The 17,024-nt window shown below is 59.7% G+C and overlaps 1 protein-coding gene across 1 annotated transcript; it reads right to left on the bottom strand.

Annotated features, from left to right (window-relative positions):
• Positions 1-1,531: 1,531 nt before the first annotated feature.
• STX3 (syntaxin 3) lies at positions 1,532-16,194 on the bottom strand. Its single transcript, XM_061479293.1, has 10 exons — positions 16,159-16,194; positions 13,764-13,844; positions 13,581-13,680; positions 13,074-13,148; positions 10,887-10,954; positions 8,848-8,956; positions 7,095-7,168; positions 6,850-6,984; positions 4,536-4,646; positions 1,532-1,648 (listed from the first exon to the last, which is right to left on the bottom strand). The coding sequence occupies exons 1-10, from the start codon at positions 16,186-16,188 to the stop codon at positions 1,571-1,573; spliced, it is 861 nt and encodes a 286-aa protein (XP_061335277.1). The 5' UTR covers positions 16,189-16,194; the 3' UTR covers positions 1,532-1,570.
• Positions 16,195-17,024: the final 830 nt, after the last annotated feature.

Below are 17,024 nucleotides of genomic sequence, written 5' to 3' on the forward strand. Positions count from 1 at the left end.
AGTGATGGAAATAGGGAAGGCAGGGATAGGACAAGGGGATGGGTTCCCATTGGGGTATGGAAAAGGGGGCTGTTTTCCCATTCACCATTATCCCAGTGATGGCCATAGGGAAGGCAGGCATAGGACAAGGGGATGGGTTCCCATTGGGGTATGGGGGGGGGTCACATCCTGCTCACCAGGATCACAGTGATGGGCATAGGGAAGGCAGGGATAGGACAAGGGGATGGGGTCCCATTGGGATATGGAAGGGGGGGTCACATCCTGCTCACCAGGATCGCAGTGATGGGCATAGGGAAGGCAGGGATAGGACAAGGGGATGGGTTCCCATTGGGGTATGGGGGGGGGTCACATCCTGCTCACCAGGATCACAGTGATGGCCATAGGGAAGGCAGGGGGAGGACAAGGTAATGGGGTCCCATTGGGATATGGAGGGGGGGTCACATCCTGCTCACCAGGATCACAGTGATGGCCATAGGGAAGGCAGGGGGAGGACAAGGTAATGGGGTCCCATTGGGGTATGGAAAAGGGGGGTGTTTTCCCATTCACCATTATCCCAGTGATGGGCATAGGGAAGGCAGGGATAGGACAAGGGGATGGCTTCTCACTGGGATATGGAAGGGGGGGTCACATCCTGCTCACCAGGATCACAGTGATGGCCATAGGGAAGGCAGGGATAGGACAAGGGGATGGGTTCCCATTGGGGTATGGAAAAGGGGGCTGTTTTCCCATTCACCATTATCCCAGTGATGGAAATAGGGAAGGCAGGGATAGGACAAGGGGATGGGTTCCCATTGGGGTATGGGGGGGGTCACATCCCGTTCACCAGGATCCTGGCAATGGCCATAGGGAATGCAAGGACAGGACAAGGGGATGTTTCCCACTGGGATATGGGGGTGTCCCCATCCCGCTCCCCAGGACCCTGATTAAAAGCTTCCCGAGGGATGCGCTGCTCCGTGGGCAATGGGGAGCGCCGTGGGGCCTCGGATGGGGCGGCCGCAGGGATGAGTTCCTCGCATCCCAGCCCGGGATTCCTGCGCCCCTTTTGGCTCTTCCCTTAGGGAGCCGTGAGCCCGGTGTGGGAGCCCCCCGAGGGCAGAGCTGGGGTGATGGCTTTATTGGGGAGCAGGCTGGAGCCGCGCACGCAAGGGGGTGGGAGAATCCCCATGGATATGGGGAAGCTGCTCCTCCTGCTCCGAGCACGGGTGCTGCCCATATGGGATGGGGAGCAAAGGAAATAGGGGGGGGAAGGAACCTCGGAGCCTTCCCATAGGGATGGGAGGGAGCCGGGATGCAGGGGTCTCCGTTCCTCCGGGATGCTCGGGGTGGGGGGGACACACAGCAAGGTCCCGGTGCGCTCCAATGGGATCATCCGGGAGTGGGGAAGGCCACCTGGAACGGGGAGGAGGATGAGGACCAGCGGAACCCCGGCCCCATCCCTCCTTAACGTGGGGCTGCCCCCCCAGTCCGTGCTGGTGCTTTGGGGTGAATCCCCCCCCCCCCCCATAGGCTCCAATCCCATTCCCTGGTGATCCCGGTGTGGGCTCCATCACCTGGGGGCAGCGGGATGGGCTCAGGCGAAGATGCTGCCGATGCTGGAGGCCAGGATAACGGCGAGGATGATGCAGCAGAGCATGATGAGGATCTTCTTCTGTGGGGCAGGGGAAAGAGGGGGACCGTGGGGTGCTGGGAATGGCCAGGACCGATCCCGATCCATCATGGAATGGGCTGGGATAAAGGGGAGCTCGAAGCTCATCCCAGCCCAACGCCTCGCTCCAAGGCCCTATGGCCAACCTGGCCCAGGGATGGGGAACGTCCCATTGAATCCATGGGGAATTCTGCTCTGGAAGGGATGGGGGGGACGCAGCCGGTCCCAAACCCTCATCCCGGTGCTGCTTCCCCCCCCCCCCCAAGCATCGCGTTGTGCAATGGGATTGGGTACCACCACGTCCTCCTGTCGCCGTGGGTCCAGCACGGATATCAAGGCCCGGAGGGGGCAGTATTCCCAGCCCCATAGGGATGGGGGGCAGCGAAGGCAGAGCCACCGCCCCCCCCTGGATTCCCATTGCTCATCCCATGGGATGCGCACCACGGGGGGGGTCCAGGCGGTGCCGGCTCCATCCCCATGGCGATGGGGGTCGGAAGGGGATGGAGCAGCGGAAGGGGGGGGTAAGGGGTCCAGCCCCCTTCCCATGGGGATAAAGAGGGGCAGGAAGGGGAATTGCAGCGATGGGATCGCGCCATGGGGGGGGGGTGTGGGGTGGGATGTTGGGAATGAGGAGGGAAGGGGGAGGCGTCCCCATGGCAGGGAGGGAAGGGGATGAGGGGCTGCAGGGATGGGGGGGGCAAGCATGGAGCAAATCCAGGCCCTGAGCCCCATAGAGCACTGAGCCCCATAGAATTGAGCCCCATAGAGCTCTGAGCCCCATAGAATTGAGCCCCATAGAGCTCTGAGCCCCATAGTGCCCCATAGAGCTCCGAGCCCCATAGAGCCCTGAGCCCCATAGTGCTCCATAGAGCTCTGAGCCCCATAGAGCCCTGAGCCTCATAGAGCCCTGAGCCCCATAGACCCTGAGCTCCATAGTGCCCCATAGAGCCCTGAGCCCCATAGACCTGAGCCCATTAGAGCCCCACAGACCCTGAGCCCCATTGACCTGAGCCCCACAGACCCTGAGCTCCATAGAACCCCATAGACCCTGAGCCCCATAGAGCCCTAAATCCCAAAGAACTGAGTCACACAGTGCCCTGGGCCCCATAGAACTGAGCCCCATAGAGCCCCATAGAGCCCTGAGCCCCACAGACCCTGAGCCCCATAGACCCTGGGCCCCATAGCCTGGAGCCCCACAGTCACACCGTGCTGGCACCATCACATTGTCTCCACCCCCCCCCCCATGGGGCTCTCCTGCCCCCTCCCACACCCCAGCCCCATGGGGCCCATCTCCTGTCCAGCCCCACAGCGAGCCCCCCCCCCCCCCTCACCCCATGGGGGCTGATCCGCCCTGCCCCACACATGTGGGGCTCAGGGGCAGAGCTGCCAACCCCATGGAGCTGTAAGGGGGGGAATGGGACCAGTTGGGGGTCACTGGGGGGGGGGGAGAGGTGTTGGGGTGGTTTGGGGACATGGGGGGCTCGGGGGCACTGGGATACAGGGGGAGGTGGGGCTGGGGTCATAGGGGGGCACTGGGGTGCATTGGGGGCACTGGGGGCTATGGTAAGGCCGTTGGTGGACACTGGGGACACAGGGTCTATGGGGGGACACTGGTCTCTATGGGGTGATTGCTGCTCTCTATGGGGTGACGGACGCTCTCTATGGGGTGTTCAATGCTGTCTATGGGGTGACAGACACTCTCTATGTGGTGTTCAATGCTGTCTATGGGGTGATGGACGCTCTCTATGGGGTATTCAATGCTGTCTATGGGGTGACAGATGCTCTCTATGTGGTGTTCAATGCTGTCTATGGGGTGACAGACACTCTCTATGTGGTGTTCAATGCTGTCTATGGGGTGACAGACACTCTGTGGGGTGTTCAATGCTCTCTGTGGGTGACGGACGCTTGCTACAGGGTGATGTACACTCTCTATGGGGTGACGGACGCTCTATGGGGTATTCAACGCTCTCTATGGGGTGACGGCCACTCGCTATGTGGTGTTCAATGCTCTCTATGGGGTGACGGATGCTCTCTATGGGGTGGCGGCAGCTCGCTATGGGGTGTTCAATGCTCTCTATGGGGTGACGGCCGCTCACTATGGGGTGATGGATGCTCTCTATGGGGTGGCGGCAGCTCGCTATGGGGTGTTCAATGCTCTCTATGGGGTGACGGATGCTCTCTGTGGGGTGACGGCCGCTCACTATGGGGTGACGGATGCTCTCTATGGGGTGTTCAATGCTCTCTCTGGGGTGACGGATGCTCTCTATGGGGTGTTCAATGCTCTCTATGGGGTGATGGCTGCTCTCTATGGGGTGGCGGCAGCTCGCTATGGGGTGTTCAATGCTCTCTATGGGGTGGCGGCAGCTCGCTATGGGGTGTTCAATGCTCTCTATGGGGTGGCAGCAGCTCGCTATGGGGTGTTCAATGCTCTCTATGGGGTGACGGATGCTCTCTATGGGGTGACGGATGCTCTCTGTGGGGTGACGGCCGCTCGCTATGGGGTGACGGATGCTCTCTATGGGGTGATGGATGCTCTCTATGGGGTGACGGATGCTCTCTATGGGGTGGCGGCAGCTCGCTATGGGGTGTTCAATGCTCTCTATGGGGTGTTCAATGCTCTCTCTGGGGTGACGGATGCTCTCTATGGGGTGTTCAATGCTCTCTATGGGGTGTTCAATGCTCTCTCTGGGGTGACGGATGCTCTCTATGGGGTGTTCAATGCTCTCTATGGGGTGTTCAATGCTCTCTATGGGGTGACGGATGCTCTCTATGGGGTGTTCAATGCTCTCTATGGGGTGTTCAATGCTCTCTATGGGGTGTTCAATGCTCTCTATGGGGTGTTCAATGCTCTCTATGGGGTGACGGCCGCTCGCTGTGGGGCCGTGCTCACCCTCCGGGCCTCGCTCTGGTACTTCACGGCCTTCTTGGTGTCGGCCACGGCGCGCTCCACGAAGCCCACGGACTGGTCCATGTTGCTCTCGATGCGGTCGATCATGGAGCCCTGGGGGGGGAGAGGTGTGGGGTGAGCACCGGCACCGCCCCCCAACCCCCCCGCCGGGCCCTGGGGATGGAACCTGCCATGGGGCAGCGCTGAGCCCCGGGTGCCTCCACTGCAGGGGTGGGGGGGGGGAGAAGGGGGCCTGGGGGGTGAGCCCCATTGCCAGGGGGAGGTGCCCTGAGCATCCCATGAACCAATCCCTGCTCATCCATGGACCGATCCCTGCTCATCCATGGACCAATCCCTGAGCATCCCATGGACCAATCCCTGCTCATCCATGGACCCATCCCTGCTCATCCCATGGACCAATCCCTGAGCATCCCATGGACCCATCCCTGAGCATCCCATGGACCAATCCCTGCTCATCCATGGACCAATCCCTGCTCATCCCATGGACCAATTCCCGCTCATCCCATGGACTGATCCCTGCTCATCCATGGACCAATTCCTGCTCATCCCATGGACCAATCCCTGCTCATCCCATGGACCAATCCCTGAGCATCCCATGGACCAATCCCTGCTCATCCATGGACCCATCCCTGCTCATCCCATGGACCAATCCCTGAGCATCCCATGGACCCATCCCTGAGCATCCCATGGACCAATCCCTGCTCATCCATGGACCAATCCCTGCTCATCCCATGGACCAATTCCCGCTCATCCCATGGACTGATCCCTGCTCATCCATGGACCAATTCCTGCTCATCCCATGGACCAATCCCTGCTCATCCCATGGACCAATCCCTGAGCATCCCATGGACCGATCCCCGCTCATCCCATGGATCGATCCCTGCTCATCCCATGGAGCAATCCCTGAGCATCCCATGGACCAATCCCCGCTCATCCCATGGACCAATCCCTGCTCATCCCATGGACCAATCCCTGAGCATCCATGGACCGATCCCCGCTCATCCCATGGACCAATCCCTGCTCATCCCATGGACCAATCCCCGCTCATCCCATGGACCAATCCCTGCTCATCCCATGGACCAATCCCCGCTCATCCCATGGACCGATCCCTGAGCATCCCATGGACCAATCCCTGCTCATCCCATGGACCCATCCCTGCTCATCCCATGGACCAATCCCTGCTCATCCCATGGACCAATCCCTGAGCATCCATGGACCGATCCCTGCTCATCCCATTCACAATTTCCTGCTTGTCCCTGTGCTCAGATCCCAGATTATCCCATGCAATTCTACGCCCATCTCCCCCTTGATCCCATACCCCCCACACCCATCTCCCCCTTGATCCCATGCCCATTTCCCCATTGATCCCACACCCATCTCCCCACTGATCCCATGCCCATCTCCCCACTGATCCCATGCCCATGTCCCCATTGATCCCACACCCATCCCCCCTGACCCCGTGCCCATCTCCCCATTGATCCCATACCCCCCACACCCATCTCCCCATTGATCCCATACACCCCATGCCCATATTCCTGTTGATCCCACACCCATCTCCCCCTGGATCCCCTGTTGATCCCATGCCCATCTCCCCATTGATCCCATACACCCCATGCCCATCTCCCCCTTGATCCCGCACCCATCTCCCCCTTGATCCCATACCCCCCGTGCCCATCTCCCCCCTGACCCCGGGCCCATCTCCCCCTTGATCCTGTCCCCCCCACCCCCATCTCCCCACTGATCCCACACCCATCTCCCCCTTGATCCCATACCCCCCATGTCCATCTCCCCCTTGATCCCATACCCCCCACACCCATCTCCCCATTGATCCCACACCCATCTCCCCCCTGACCCCGTGCCCATCTCCCCATTGACCCCACTCCCATCTCCCCCTTGATCCCATACCCCCCATGTCCATCTCCCCCTTGGTCCCATACCCCCCATGTCCATCTCCCCCTTGATCCCATACCCCCCCACACCCATCTCCCCATTGATCCCACACCCATCTCCCCCCTGACCCCGTGCCCATCTCCCCATTGACCCCATCCCCATCTCCCCCCTGACCCCGTCCCCATCTCCCCATTGACCCCATCCCCATCTCCCCCCTGACCCCATCCCCATCTCCCCATTGACCCCATCCCCATCTCCCCCCTGACCCCGTGCCCATCTCCCCCTTGATCCCATACCCCCGTGCCCATCTCCCCATTGACCCCACACCCATCTCCCCCTTGATCCCATACCCCCACACCCATCTCCCCATTGACCCCGTGCCCATCTCCCCCTTGCTCCGCCCCACCTGGTTCTCCACCAGCATGGCGATGTCCACGAACATGTCGTGCAGCTCCTTGATGCTGCTCTCCAGGCGCACGATGTCCTTGTGCCGCCCCTCGATCTCGCTCAGCGCCTGCTTCGACATCTGCGAGTCCATGATCTGGGACGCGGGGAGGGGGGAGCCGTGGGTCAGCGATGTGGGGCACCCCCCGGTACCCCCCCCCCGATGTGGGGCACCCCCCGGTACCCCCCCCCCGATGTGGGGCTCACCCCCGCCGTGAAGATGGACGGGTTCCCGCTCTCCAGCATCTCCTCCAGCTCCTCGTCCGTCGTGTTCTTACCGGCTGCGGGGTGGGGTGTGGTGTGTAAGCCCCGCCCACCGCGGGCTTGGCCCCGCCCACTTCCTCAATGGGCGGAGCTGCAGGGACAAGCTCCGCCCGCTTGGTGGAGGGAGGGGGGGGCGTGGCCTGAGGGGTTGGCTCCGCCCGCTTCAGCGCAGGGGAATGGGGGGGGGTGTAGGGGTTGGCTCCGCCCACTTAGCAAAAGGGGCGGGGTCTGTAGGGGTGGTGGTTCCATCCCCTGTCCCGGGGTTCTGTGGGGTCTATGGGATCTATAGGGCCTATGGGATCTATGGGGTCTATAGGGTCTGTGGCATCTATAGGGTCTATGGGATCTATAGGGCCTATGGGATCTATGGGGTCTATAGGGTCTGTGGCATCTATAGGGTCTATGGGGTCTATAAGGCCTATGCAGTCTGTGGGATCCATGAGGTCTATGGGATCTACAGGGCCTATGGGATCTATAGGGTCTATGGGATCTATAGGGTCTATGGCATCTATAGGGTCTATGGGGTCTATGGGATCTATAAGGTCTATGGGGTCTATGGGATCTATAGGGCCTATGGGATCTACAGGGTCTATGGGACCTATAGGGTCTATGGGGTCTCTGGGATCCATAAGGCCTATGCAGTCTATGGGATCTATGGGGCCTATGGGATCTACAGGGCCTATGGGATCTATAGGGTCTATGGCATCTATAAGGCCTATGCAGTCTATGGGATCCATGAGGTCTATGGGATCTACAGGGCCTATGGGATCTACAGGGCCTATGTGATCTATAGGGTCTATGGGGTCTATGGGATCTATAAGGTCTATGGGGTCTATGGGATCTATAGGGCCTATGGGATCTACAGGATCTATGGGATCCATAGGGTCTATAGGGTTTATGGGGTCTATAGGGTCTATGGGGTCAATGGGATCTTTCAGGCCTATGTGATCTATAGGGTCTATAGGATCCATAGGGTCTATGGGATCTACAGGATCTATAGGGTATATGGGATCTACAGGGCCTGTGTGATCTATAGGGCCTATGGGACCTATAGGATCTATGGCATCTATAGATCCTATGGGATCTACAGGGCCTATGTGATCTAAAGGGTTTACGGGATCTATGGGGTCTATAGGGCCTAAAGGATCTACAGGGTCTATGGGGTCTATAGGGCCTATGTGATCTATAGGGTCTATGGGATCTATGGGGTCTATGAGGTCTATAATATCTATGGGGTCTATAGGGCCTACAGGATCTATAGGGTCTATGAGGTCTATAATATCTATGGGGTCTATAGGGCCTACAGGATCTATAGGGTCTATGAGGTCTATAAGGTCTATGGGATCCATAGGGTCTATGGGGTCTATAGGATCTATGGCATCTATAGGGTCTATGAGGTCTATAGGGTCTATGAGGTCTATAGAGTCTATGTGATCTATAGGGTCTATGGGATCTGTGGGGTCTATAGAGTCTATGTGATCTATAGGGTTTATGGGATCTATAGGGTCTATGTGATCTATAGGGTCTATGAGGTCTATAGGATCTATAGGGTCTATAGGATCTATGAGGTCTATAGAGTCTATGTGATCTATAGGGTCTATAGAGTCTATATGATCTGTGGGGTCTATAGGGTCTATGTGATCTATAGCATCTATGGGATCTATGGGATCTATAGGGTCTATGGGGGGGCACGCACTGATCTCGAGCTGCCGCTGGATCCGGCCCTTGCTGCGCTCCCGGAAGTCCACCTGCGCCTCATTGTACTTGGTCATCACATCCACGAACTTGCGGGACAGCACCGAGTGCTGGGGACGGGGACATGGGATATGGGGACAGCCTGGGTATGGTGTGTCCATAGGGACAGCACCGAGTGCTGGGGATGGGGATGGCTGGGTATGGTGTGTCCATAGGGACAGCACCGAGTGCTGGGGACGGGCACATGGGATATGGGGACAGCCTGGGTATGGTGTGTCCATAGGGACAGCACTGAGTGCTGGGGATGGGGACATGGGATATGGGGACAGCCTGGGTATGGTGTGTCCATAGGGACAGCACTGAGTGCTGGGGATGGGGATGGCTGGGTATGGTGTGTCCATAGGGACAGCACTGAGTGCTGGGGACGGGGACATGGGATATGGGGACAGCCTGGGTATGGTGTGTCCATAGGGACAGCACTGAGTGCTGGGGACATGGGGATGGCTGGGTATGGTGTGTCCATAGGGACAGCACCGAGTGCTGGGGACGGGCACATGGGATATGGGGACAGCCTGGGTATGGTGTGTCCATAGGGACAGCACTGAGTGCTGGGGACATGGGGACAGCCTGGGTATGGTGTGTCCATAGGGACAGCACTGAGTGCTGGGGACATGGGGACAGCCTGGGTATGGTGTGTCCATAGGGACAGCACTGAGTGCTGGGGACGGGCACATGGGATATGGGGACAGCCTGGGTATGGTGTGTCCATAGGGACAGCACTGAGTGCTGGGGACGGGCACATGGGATATGGGGACAGCCTGGGTATGGTGTGTCCATAGGGTCAGCACTGAGTGCTGGGGATGGGGATGGCTGGGTATGGTGTGTCCATAGGGACAGCACTGAGTGCTGGGGACGGGCACATGGGATATGGGGACAGCCTGGGTATGGTGTGTCCATAGGGACAGCACCGAGTGCTGGGGATGGGGACATGGGATATGGGGACAGCCTGGGTATGGTGTGTCCATAGGGACAGCACTGAGTGCTGGGGACATGGGGACAGCCTGGGTATGATGTGTCCATAGGGACAGCACTGAGTGCTGGGGACATGGGGACAGCCTGGGTATGGTGTGTCCATAGGGACAGCACTGAGTGCTGGGGATGGGGACATGGGATATGGGGACAGCCTGGGTATGGTGTGTCCATAGGGACAGCACCGAGTGCTGGGGATGGGCACATGGGATATGGGGACAGCCTGGGTATGGTGTGTCCATAGGGACAGCACTGAGTGCTGGGGATGGGCACATGGGATATGGGGACAGCCTGGGTATGCTGTGTCCATAGGGACAGCACTGAGTGCTGGGGACGTGGGGATGGCTGGGTATGGTGTGTCCATAGGGACAGCACTGAGTGCTGGGGACGGGCACATGGGATATGGGGACAGCCTGGGTATGGTGTGTCCATAGGGACAGCACCGAGTGCTGGGGATGGGGATGGCTGGGTATGGTGTGTCCATAGGGACAGCACTGAGTGCTGGGGACATGGGGATGGCTGGGTATGGTGTGTCCATAGGGACAGCACTGAGTGCTGGGGACGTGGGGATGGCTGGGTATGGTGTGTCCATAGGGACAGCACTGAGTGCTGGGGATGGGGACATGGGATATGGGGACACTCTGAGCACAGCACCTCCCTGGTCCCTGCGGGACAGGACCCAGTGATGGGAATGGGGATGAAAACATGGGGATGGGGACATCCTGGACATGGCACCTCCCTGGTCCTAAGGGAACAGGACCCCAGTGCTGGGAGCAGGGATGTGGGACAGCCTGGGCATGGAGCATCCCATGGGCTGTATTCCATGGGGACAGGAGCACGGGGCTGGGATGGCAGGGCAGTGCTGGGGACATGGGGGACAGGAAGCTTGGGAGCAGCCAGGTGTGGTGTGTGTGGGATAGGGGACAGGGATGGGACCCGGGAGGTGCCGCGTCCCCATGCCCATCCCATTGGGAACAGGCTCCGTGGTGCCGGGTGGGGACCGGGGCTCACCTGGGACTTGCGGATGCGCAGGTCAGCGGAGGAGCGCACCTCATCCTGCTCGATGCTGCGCTCCATACCTGGGGGGCAGGACCCGGCCCCTCAGGGACCTGCCCCACGGCCAGGGGGTATTCCCTACCTCCCCATAGGGACATGGGAACAGCGATGGGGACAGGATGGGGACATGAGGACAGTGATGGGGACATGGGGACAGTGATGGGAACAGTGATGGGGACAGGACAGGGACAGGATAGGGACATGGGGACAGTGATGGGGACATGGGAACAGTGATGGGGACAGGACAGGGACAGGATAGGGACATGGGGACAGTGATGGAGACATGGGGACAGTGATGGGGACATGGGAACAGTGATGGGGACAGTGATGGGGACATGGGGACAGTGATGGGGACATGGGAACAGTGATGGGGACAGGATGGGGACATGGGAACAGTGATGGGGACATGGGAACAGTGATGGGGACATGGGAACAGTGATGGGGATAGGATGGGGACATGGGAACAGTGACGGGGACATGCGAACAGTGATGGGAACAGTGATGGGGACAGGATGGGGACATGGGGACAGTGATGGGGACAGGACAGGGACAGGATAGGGACATGGGGACAGTGATGGGGACATGGGAACAGTGATGGGGACAGGATGGGGAAAGTGATGGGGACATGGGAACAGTGATGAGGGCAGGATGGGGACAGGATGGGGACAGGATGGGGGCATGGGAACAGTGATGGGGACATGGGAACAGTGATGGGGACAGGATGGGGACAGTGATGGGGACAGGATGGGGACATGGGAACAGTGATGGGGACATGGGGACAGTGATGGGAACATGGAGACAGCAATGGGGAAAGGATAGGGACATAGGGACAGTGATGGGGACAGGACAGGGACAGGATAGGGACATGGGGACAGTGATGGGGACATGGGAACAGTGATGGGGACATGGGAACAGTGATGGGGACAGGATGGGGACATGGGAACAGTGATGGGGACAGGATGGGGACATGGGGACAGTGATGGGGACATGGGAACAGTGATGGGGACAGGATGGGGACAGTGATGGGGACATGGGGACAGTGATGGGGACAGGATGGGTACATGGGAACAGTGATGGGGACATGGGTACAGGATGGGGACAGGATGGGGACATGGGAACAGTGATGGGGACAGGATGGGGACAGGATGGGGACATGGGGACAGTGATGGGGACATGGGAACAGTGATGGGAACAGTGATGGGGACAGGATGGGGACAGTGATGGGGACATGGGGACAGTGATAGGGACATGGGAACAGTGATGGGGACATGGGAACAGTGATGGGGGCAGGATGGGGACAGGATGGGGACAGGATGGGGGCATGGGAACAGTGATGGGGACATGGGAACAGTGATGGGGACAGGATGGGGACAGGATGGGGACATGGGGACAGGATGGGGACAGGATGGGGGCATGGGAACAGGGATGGAGACAGGATGGGGACAGGATGGGGACATGGGGACAGGATGGGGACAGGATGGGGACATGGGGACAGGATGGGGACATGGGGACAGGATGGAGACAGGATGGGGACAGGATGGAGACAGGATGGGGACATGGGGACAGGATGGGGACATGGGGACAGGATGGGGACAGGATGGGGACATGGGGACAGGATGGGGACATGGGGACAGGATGGGGACATGGGGACAGGGATGGGGACAGGATGGGGACATGGGGACAGGATGGGGACAGGATGGGGGCATGGGAACAGGGATGGAGACAGGATGGGGACAGGATGGGGACATGGGGACAGGATGGGGACAGGATGGGGACATGGGGACAGGATGGGGACATGGGGACAGGATGGAGACAGGATGGGGACAGGATGGAGACAGGATGGGGACATGGGGACAGGATGGGGACATGGGGACAGGATGGAGACAGGATGGGGACAGGATGGAGACAGGATGGGGACATGGGGACAGGATGGGGACATGGGGACAGGATGGGGACATGGGGACAGGGATGGGGTCAGGATGGGGACATGGGGACAGGATGGAGACAGGATGGGGACAGGATGGGGACAGGATGGGGACATGGGGACAGGATGGAGACAGGATGGGGACATGGGGACAGGGATGGGGACAGGATGGGGACATGGGGACAGGATGGAGACAGGATGGGGACACGGTCACTCACTCTTGAGTTTGTTGCGGACGCTGTTGGCCATTTTCTTGATGTCTGCTGTCAGCTGCTCCAGGTCATCTTTGGTCTCTGTAGGAGGAACCACAGCGGGAATGGGAATGGGAATGGGATGTGTGACACTGTTGGGACCACACAGAGCCACCGGATGGGGTAGGGATGGAGGACACCCATGGGTACCACACGGGATGGGGATGCAGGACACCCATGGGTACCACATGGGACGGGGATGCAGGGCACCCATGGGTACCACATGGGATGGGGATGCAGGACAGCCATGGGTACCACATGGGACGGGGATGCAGGGCACCCATGGGTACCACATGGGACGGGGATGCAGGACACCCATGGGTACCACATGGGATGGGGATGCAGGACACCCATGGGTACCACATGGGATGGGGATGCAGGACACCCATGGGTACCACATGGGATGGGGATGCAGGACACCCATGGGTACCACATGGGACGAGGATGCAGGACACCCATGGGTGCCGCACTGACTCTGCTCGGGGATGGGTGCTGACAGGATGATGCTGTAGAGCTTCTTGGCCTCCTCCACGTTCTCCGAGATCCTGTCGATGTTCTGCCGGGTCTCCTCGATCTGAAGCCGTGGGGAGGAGCCGGGGGTGAGGGGACAGCCCCGTGTCCCCTGTCCCCATCCCCGGGTCCATGGGTCCCGCTCACCTCCGAGAAGAACTCGTCCATGAACGCTGTGTTGTCCACTGCGATCTCCAGCTCCTCCGTGTCATCGTCCGCATCCTGCTTCTATGGGGAGCAATGGGGCAGAGCTCAGAGGGTGACAGGCACCCCACGGGGACACGGGGACAGCAACCCCATAGGGACATGGGGACAGCAACCCCATATGGACATGGTGACAACCACCCTATAGGGACATGGTCACAGCAACCCCATATGGACATGGTGACAACAACCCTATAGGGACATGGTGACAGCAACTGCATAGGGACATGGTGACAACAACCCCATAGGGACATGGTGACAGCAACTGCATAGGGACATGGTGACAGCAACCCCATATGGACATGGTGACAACAACTGCATAGGGAGATGGTGACAACAACTGCATAGGGACATGGTGACAACAACCCCATAGGGACATGGTGACAACAACTGCATAGGGAGATGGTGACAACAACCCTATAGGGACATGGTGACAACAACCCCATAGGGACATGGTGACAACAACCCCATAGAGACATGGTGACAACAACCCCATAGGGATATGGTGACAACAACCCCATAGGGATATGGTGACAACCACCCCACAGGGACATGGTGACAACCACCCCATGGGGATATGGTGACGACCACCTCATAGGGACGTGGTGACAACAACCCCATAGGGACATGGTGACAACCACCCCATAGGGACATGGTGACAACAACCCCATAGGGATATGGTGACAACCACCCCATAGGGACATGGTAACAACAACCCCATAGGGACATGGTGACAACAACCCCATAGGGATATGGTGACAACCCCACAGGGATATGGTGACAACCACCCCATAGGGATATGATGGCCCAAGGAGGGTGACATCTACATAAGGGGGACATCGTGTTCCTGTCACATCTGGCTGCGCACAGCTGGGAATTAAGGGATTGCTGGGCTGGGCTGGAGGATGGACACCGGGATGGGGATGGGATGGGGATGGGATGGGGATAGGATGGGGATAGGATGGGGACATGGGACAGGGTTCTCCACCCCGAGCTCACCCTGCAGTGCTGGGGCTCAATGGGGACCCATAGGAGCTGTCACCCATCACCCTGGTGTCACGCCTGGTCCCCCCCCTCCATGCACTCCTGTATCTGCACCGTGCCTTAGGGTACCAACCCCATCCCTTCCACTCCCCCTCTGCCCCCCAGCTCCTTTGGGTGCCCATCCCTGCTGTGGGGCACAAGCCCCATGTGGGGACCCCCAAGCCCCCCCCTGCTCCCAATGGAGTAAAAATAACCCTAATCCCTGCCTCGCTTCCCAAGGCTTTATCCGCTGGCTCCATAATCCCAGCTAAATCCCTGCCAAGCCTCCCTGCCCCGGCTGCTGCCCCACACAGCGGCCTGGGCTGCAGCTTGGGGGGCTGCGGGGACCCCCATATATAGGGGGGGAAGGCTTTATATGGGGTGAAAGGGGCCCCGCAATAGGGCGGGCAATGAGAAGAGGAAGTGGTGGTGGTGGCGGGAGAAGGGTGAGCTGTGGGGTGCAGGATGGGGCGCTGGGCACCCCGCATCCGTTCCCTGCCACCCCATAGGATGGATGCCCCCTGCTCCAGCCCCACGCAATGGGGTGGGGGTGTCCCCATTGCACCCTATAGCATGGGGGGAGCAGTGTTTATAGGGGGGGCTGGTGGCCCCCCAATGCACCCTCTTCAACCCTATATGGGGTCACAGAGGGGTATCCCCTAAATCCCTTCCACCCAACGGCCCCATTGATGTGGGGCTGGATCTCTTGTCGTCCCCCCCCATCCCCATAGTGTCCCCATTGAGCATTGGGGAGGTCTCAGGATGCTCCATCCTCATGGTGCCCCCATACAGCTTGGGGGGGTCTCAGGGTCCCCCCATCCCTATAACCCCCAACACACCAGGGCCTGGGGGCTTGCTGACCTCCATCCATCCCTATGGTGCCCCCATCCAACACGGGGGGGTCTCAGTGCCCCCCATCCCTCAAGCACCACAGCCTGGGGGCTTGCTGACCTCCCTCCATCCCTATGGTGCCCCCATCCACCACGGACACGGATGTCCGGGTGTCCCCATCCCCATTGTACCCCCATCCAACACGGGGGGGTCTCAGTGCCCCCCATCCCTATAACCCCCAACACACCAGGGCCTGGGGGCTTGCTGACCTCCATCCATCCCTATGGTGCCCCCATCCAACACGGGGGGGTCTCAGTGCCCCCCATCCCTATAACCCCCAACACACCAGGGCCTGGGGGCTTGCTGACCTCCCTCCATCCCTATGGTGCCCCCATCCACCACGGACACAGATGTCCGGGTGTCCCCATCCCCATAGCACCCATCGGGACGGGGGCTCCATCTCCCCCCCCCATCCGGCTCTCACCGCCTTGAGCTGCTCCAACCGGTCCTTCATGGTCCCGCAGGGATGAGGATGCTCCCCCCACCCCCCCACCCCTCCTCAGGCCTCCTCCATCAGGCGCGGGCGCTACCGGTGCCCCGAGCCCGGGGCTGGCCCTGAGCTAATCCCGGGGGGGGGGGGGGGGGGGCAGAGGGGAGGGACCAGGGGGAGGCGGCGGCGCCGCCCCGGCAGCACCGGGTCGGTAACGGGGGGGGGGGGGGGGTCCTGATGGGGTGAGGATGGGGAGGGATCTGATGGGGGGGTGGAAGGGGGGAGCAGAGGAGAGGGGACATGGGAATGGAGGGGGAATGGGGACAGGGACATGGATAGGGATAGGGATACGGGAATGGATAGGGGATATGGGAATGGATAGGGATAAGGGATATGGGAATGGATAGGGATAAGGGATATGGGAATGGATAGGGGTAGGGGATACGGGAATGGATAGGGATAGGGGATATGGGAATGGATAGGGGTAGGGGATACGGGAATGGATAGGGATAGGGGATATGGGAATGGATAGGGATAGGGGATATGGGAATGGATAGGGATAGGGGATATGGGAATGGATAGGGGTGGGGGATATGGGAATGGATAGGGATAGGGGATATGGGAATGGATAGGGATAGGGGATACGGGAATGGATAGGGATAGGGGATATGGGAATGGATAGGGGTGGGGGATATGGGAATGTATAGGGGTAGGGGATATGGGAATGGATAGGGGATATGGGAATGGATAGGGATAGGGGATATGGGAATGGATAGGGATAGGGGATATGGGAATGGATAGGGGTAGGGGATATGGGAATGGATAGGGGTAGGGGATATGGGAATGGATAGGGGTAGGGG

The sequence above is a fragment of the Pezoporus flaviventris genome, unplaced genomic scaffold (genome assembly GCF_033815535.1).
Source record: "Pezoporus flaviventris isolate CSIRO_AGI_PZ_B2104156 unplaced genomic scaffold, CSIRO_AGI_Pfla_v1 ptg000145l, whole genome shotgun sequence".
In the NCBI taxonomy this organism is placed as follows: Eukaryota; Metazoa; Chordata; class Aves; order Psittaciformes; family Psittacidae; genus Pezoporus; species Pezoporus flaviventris.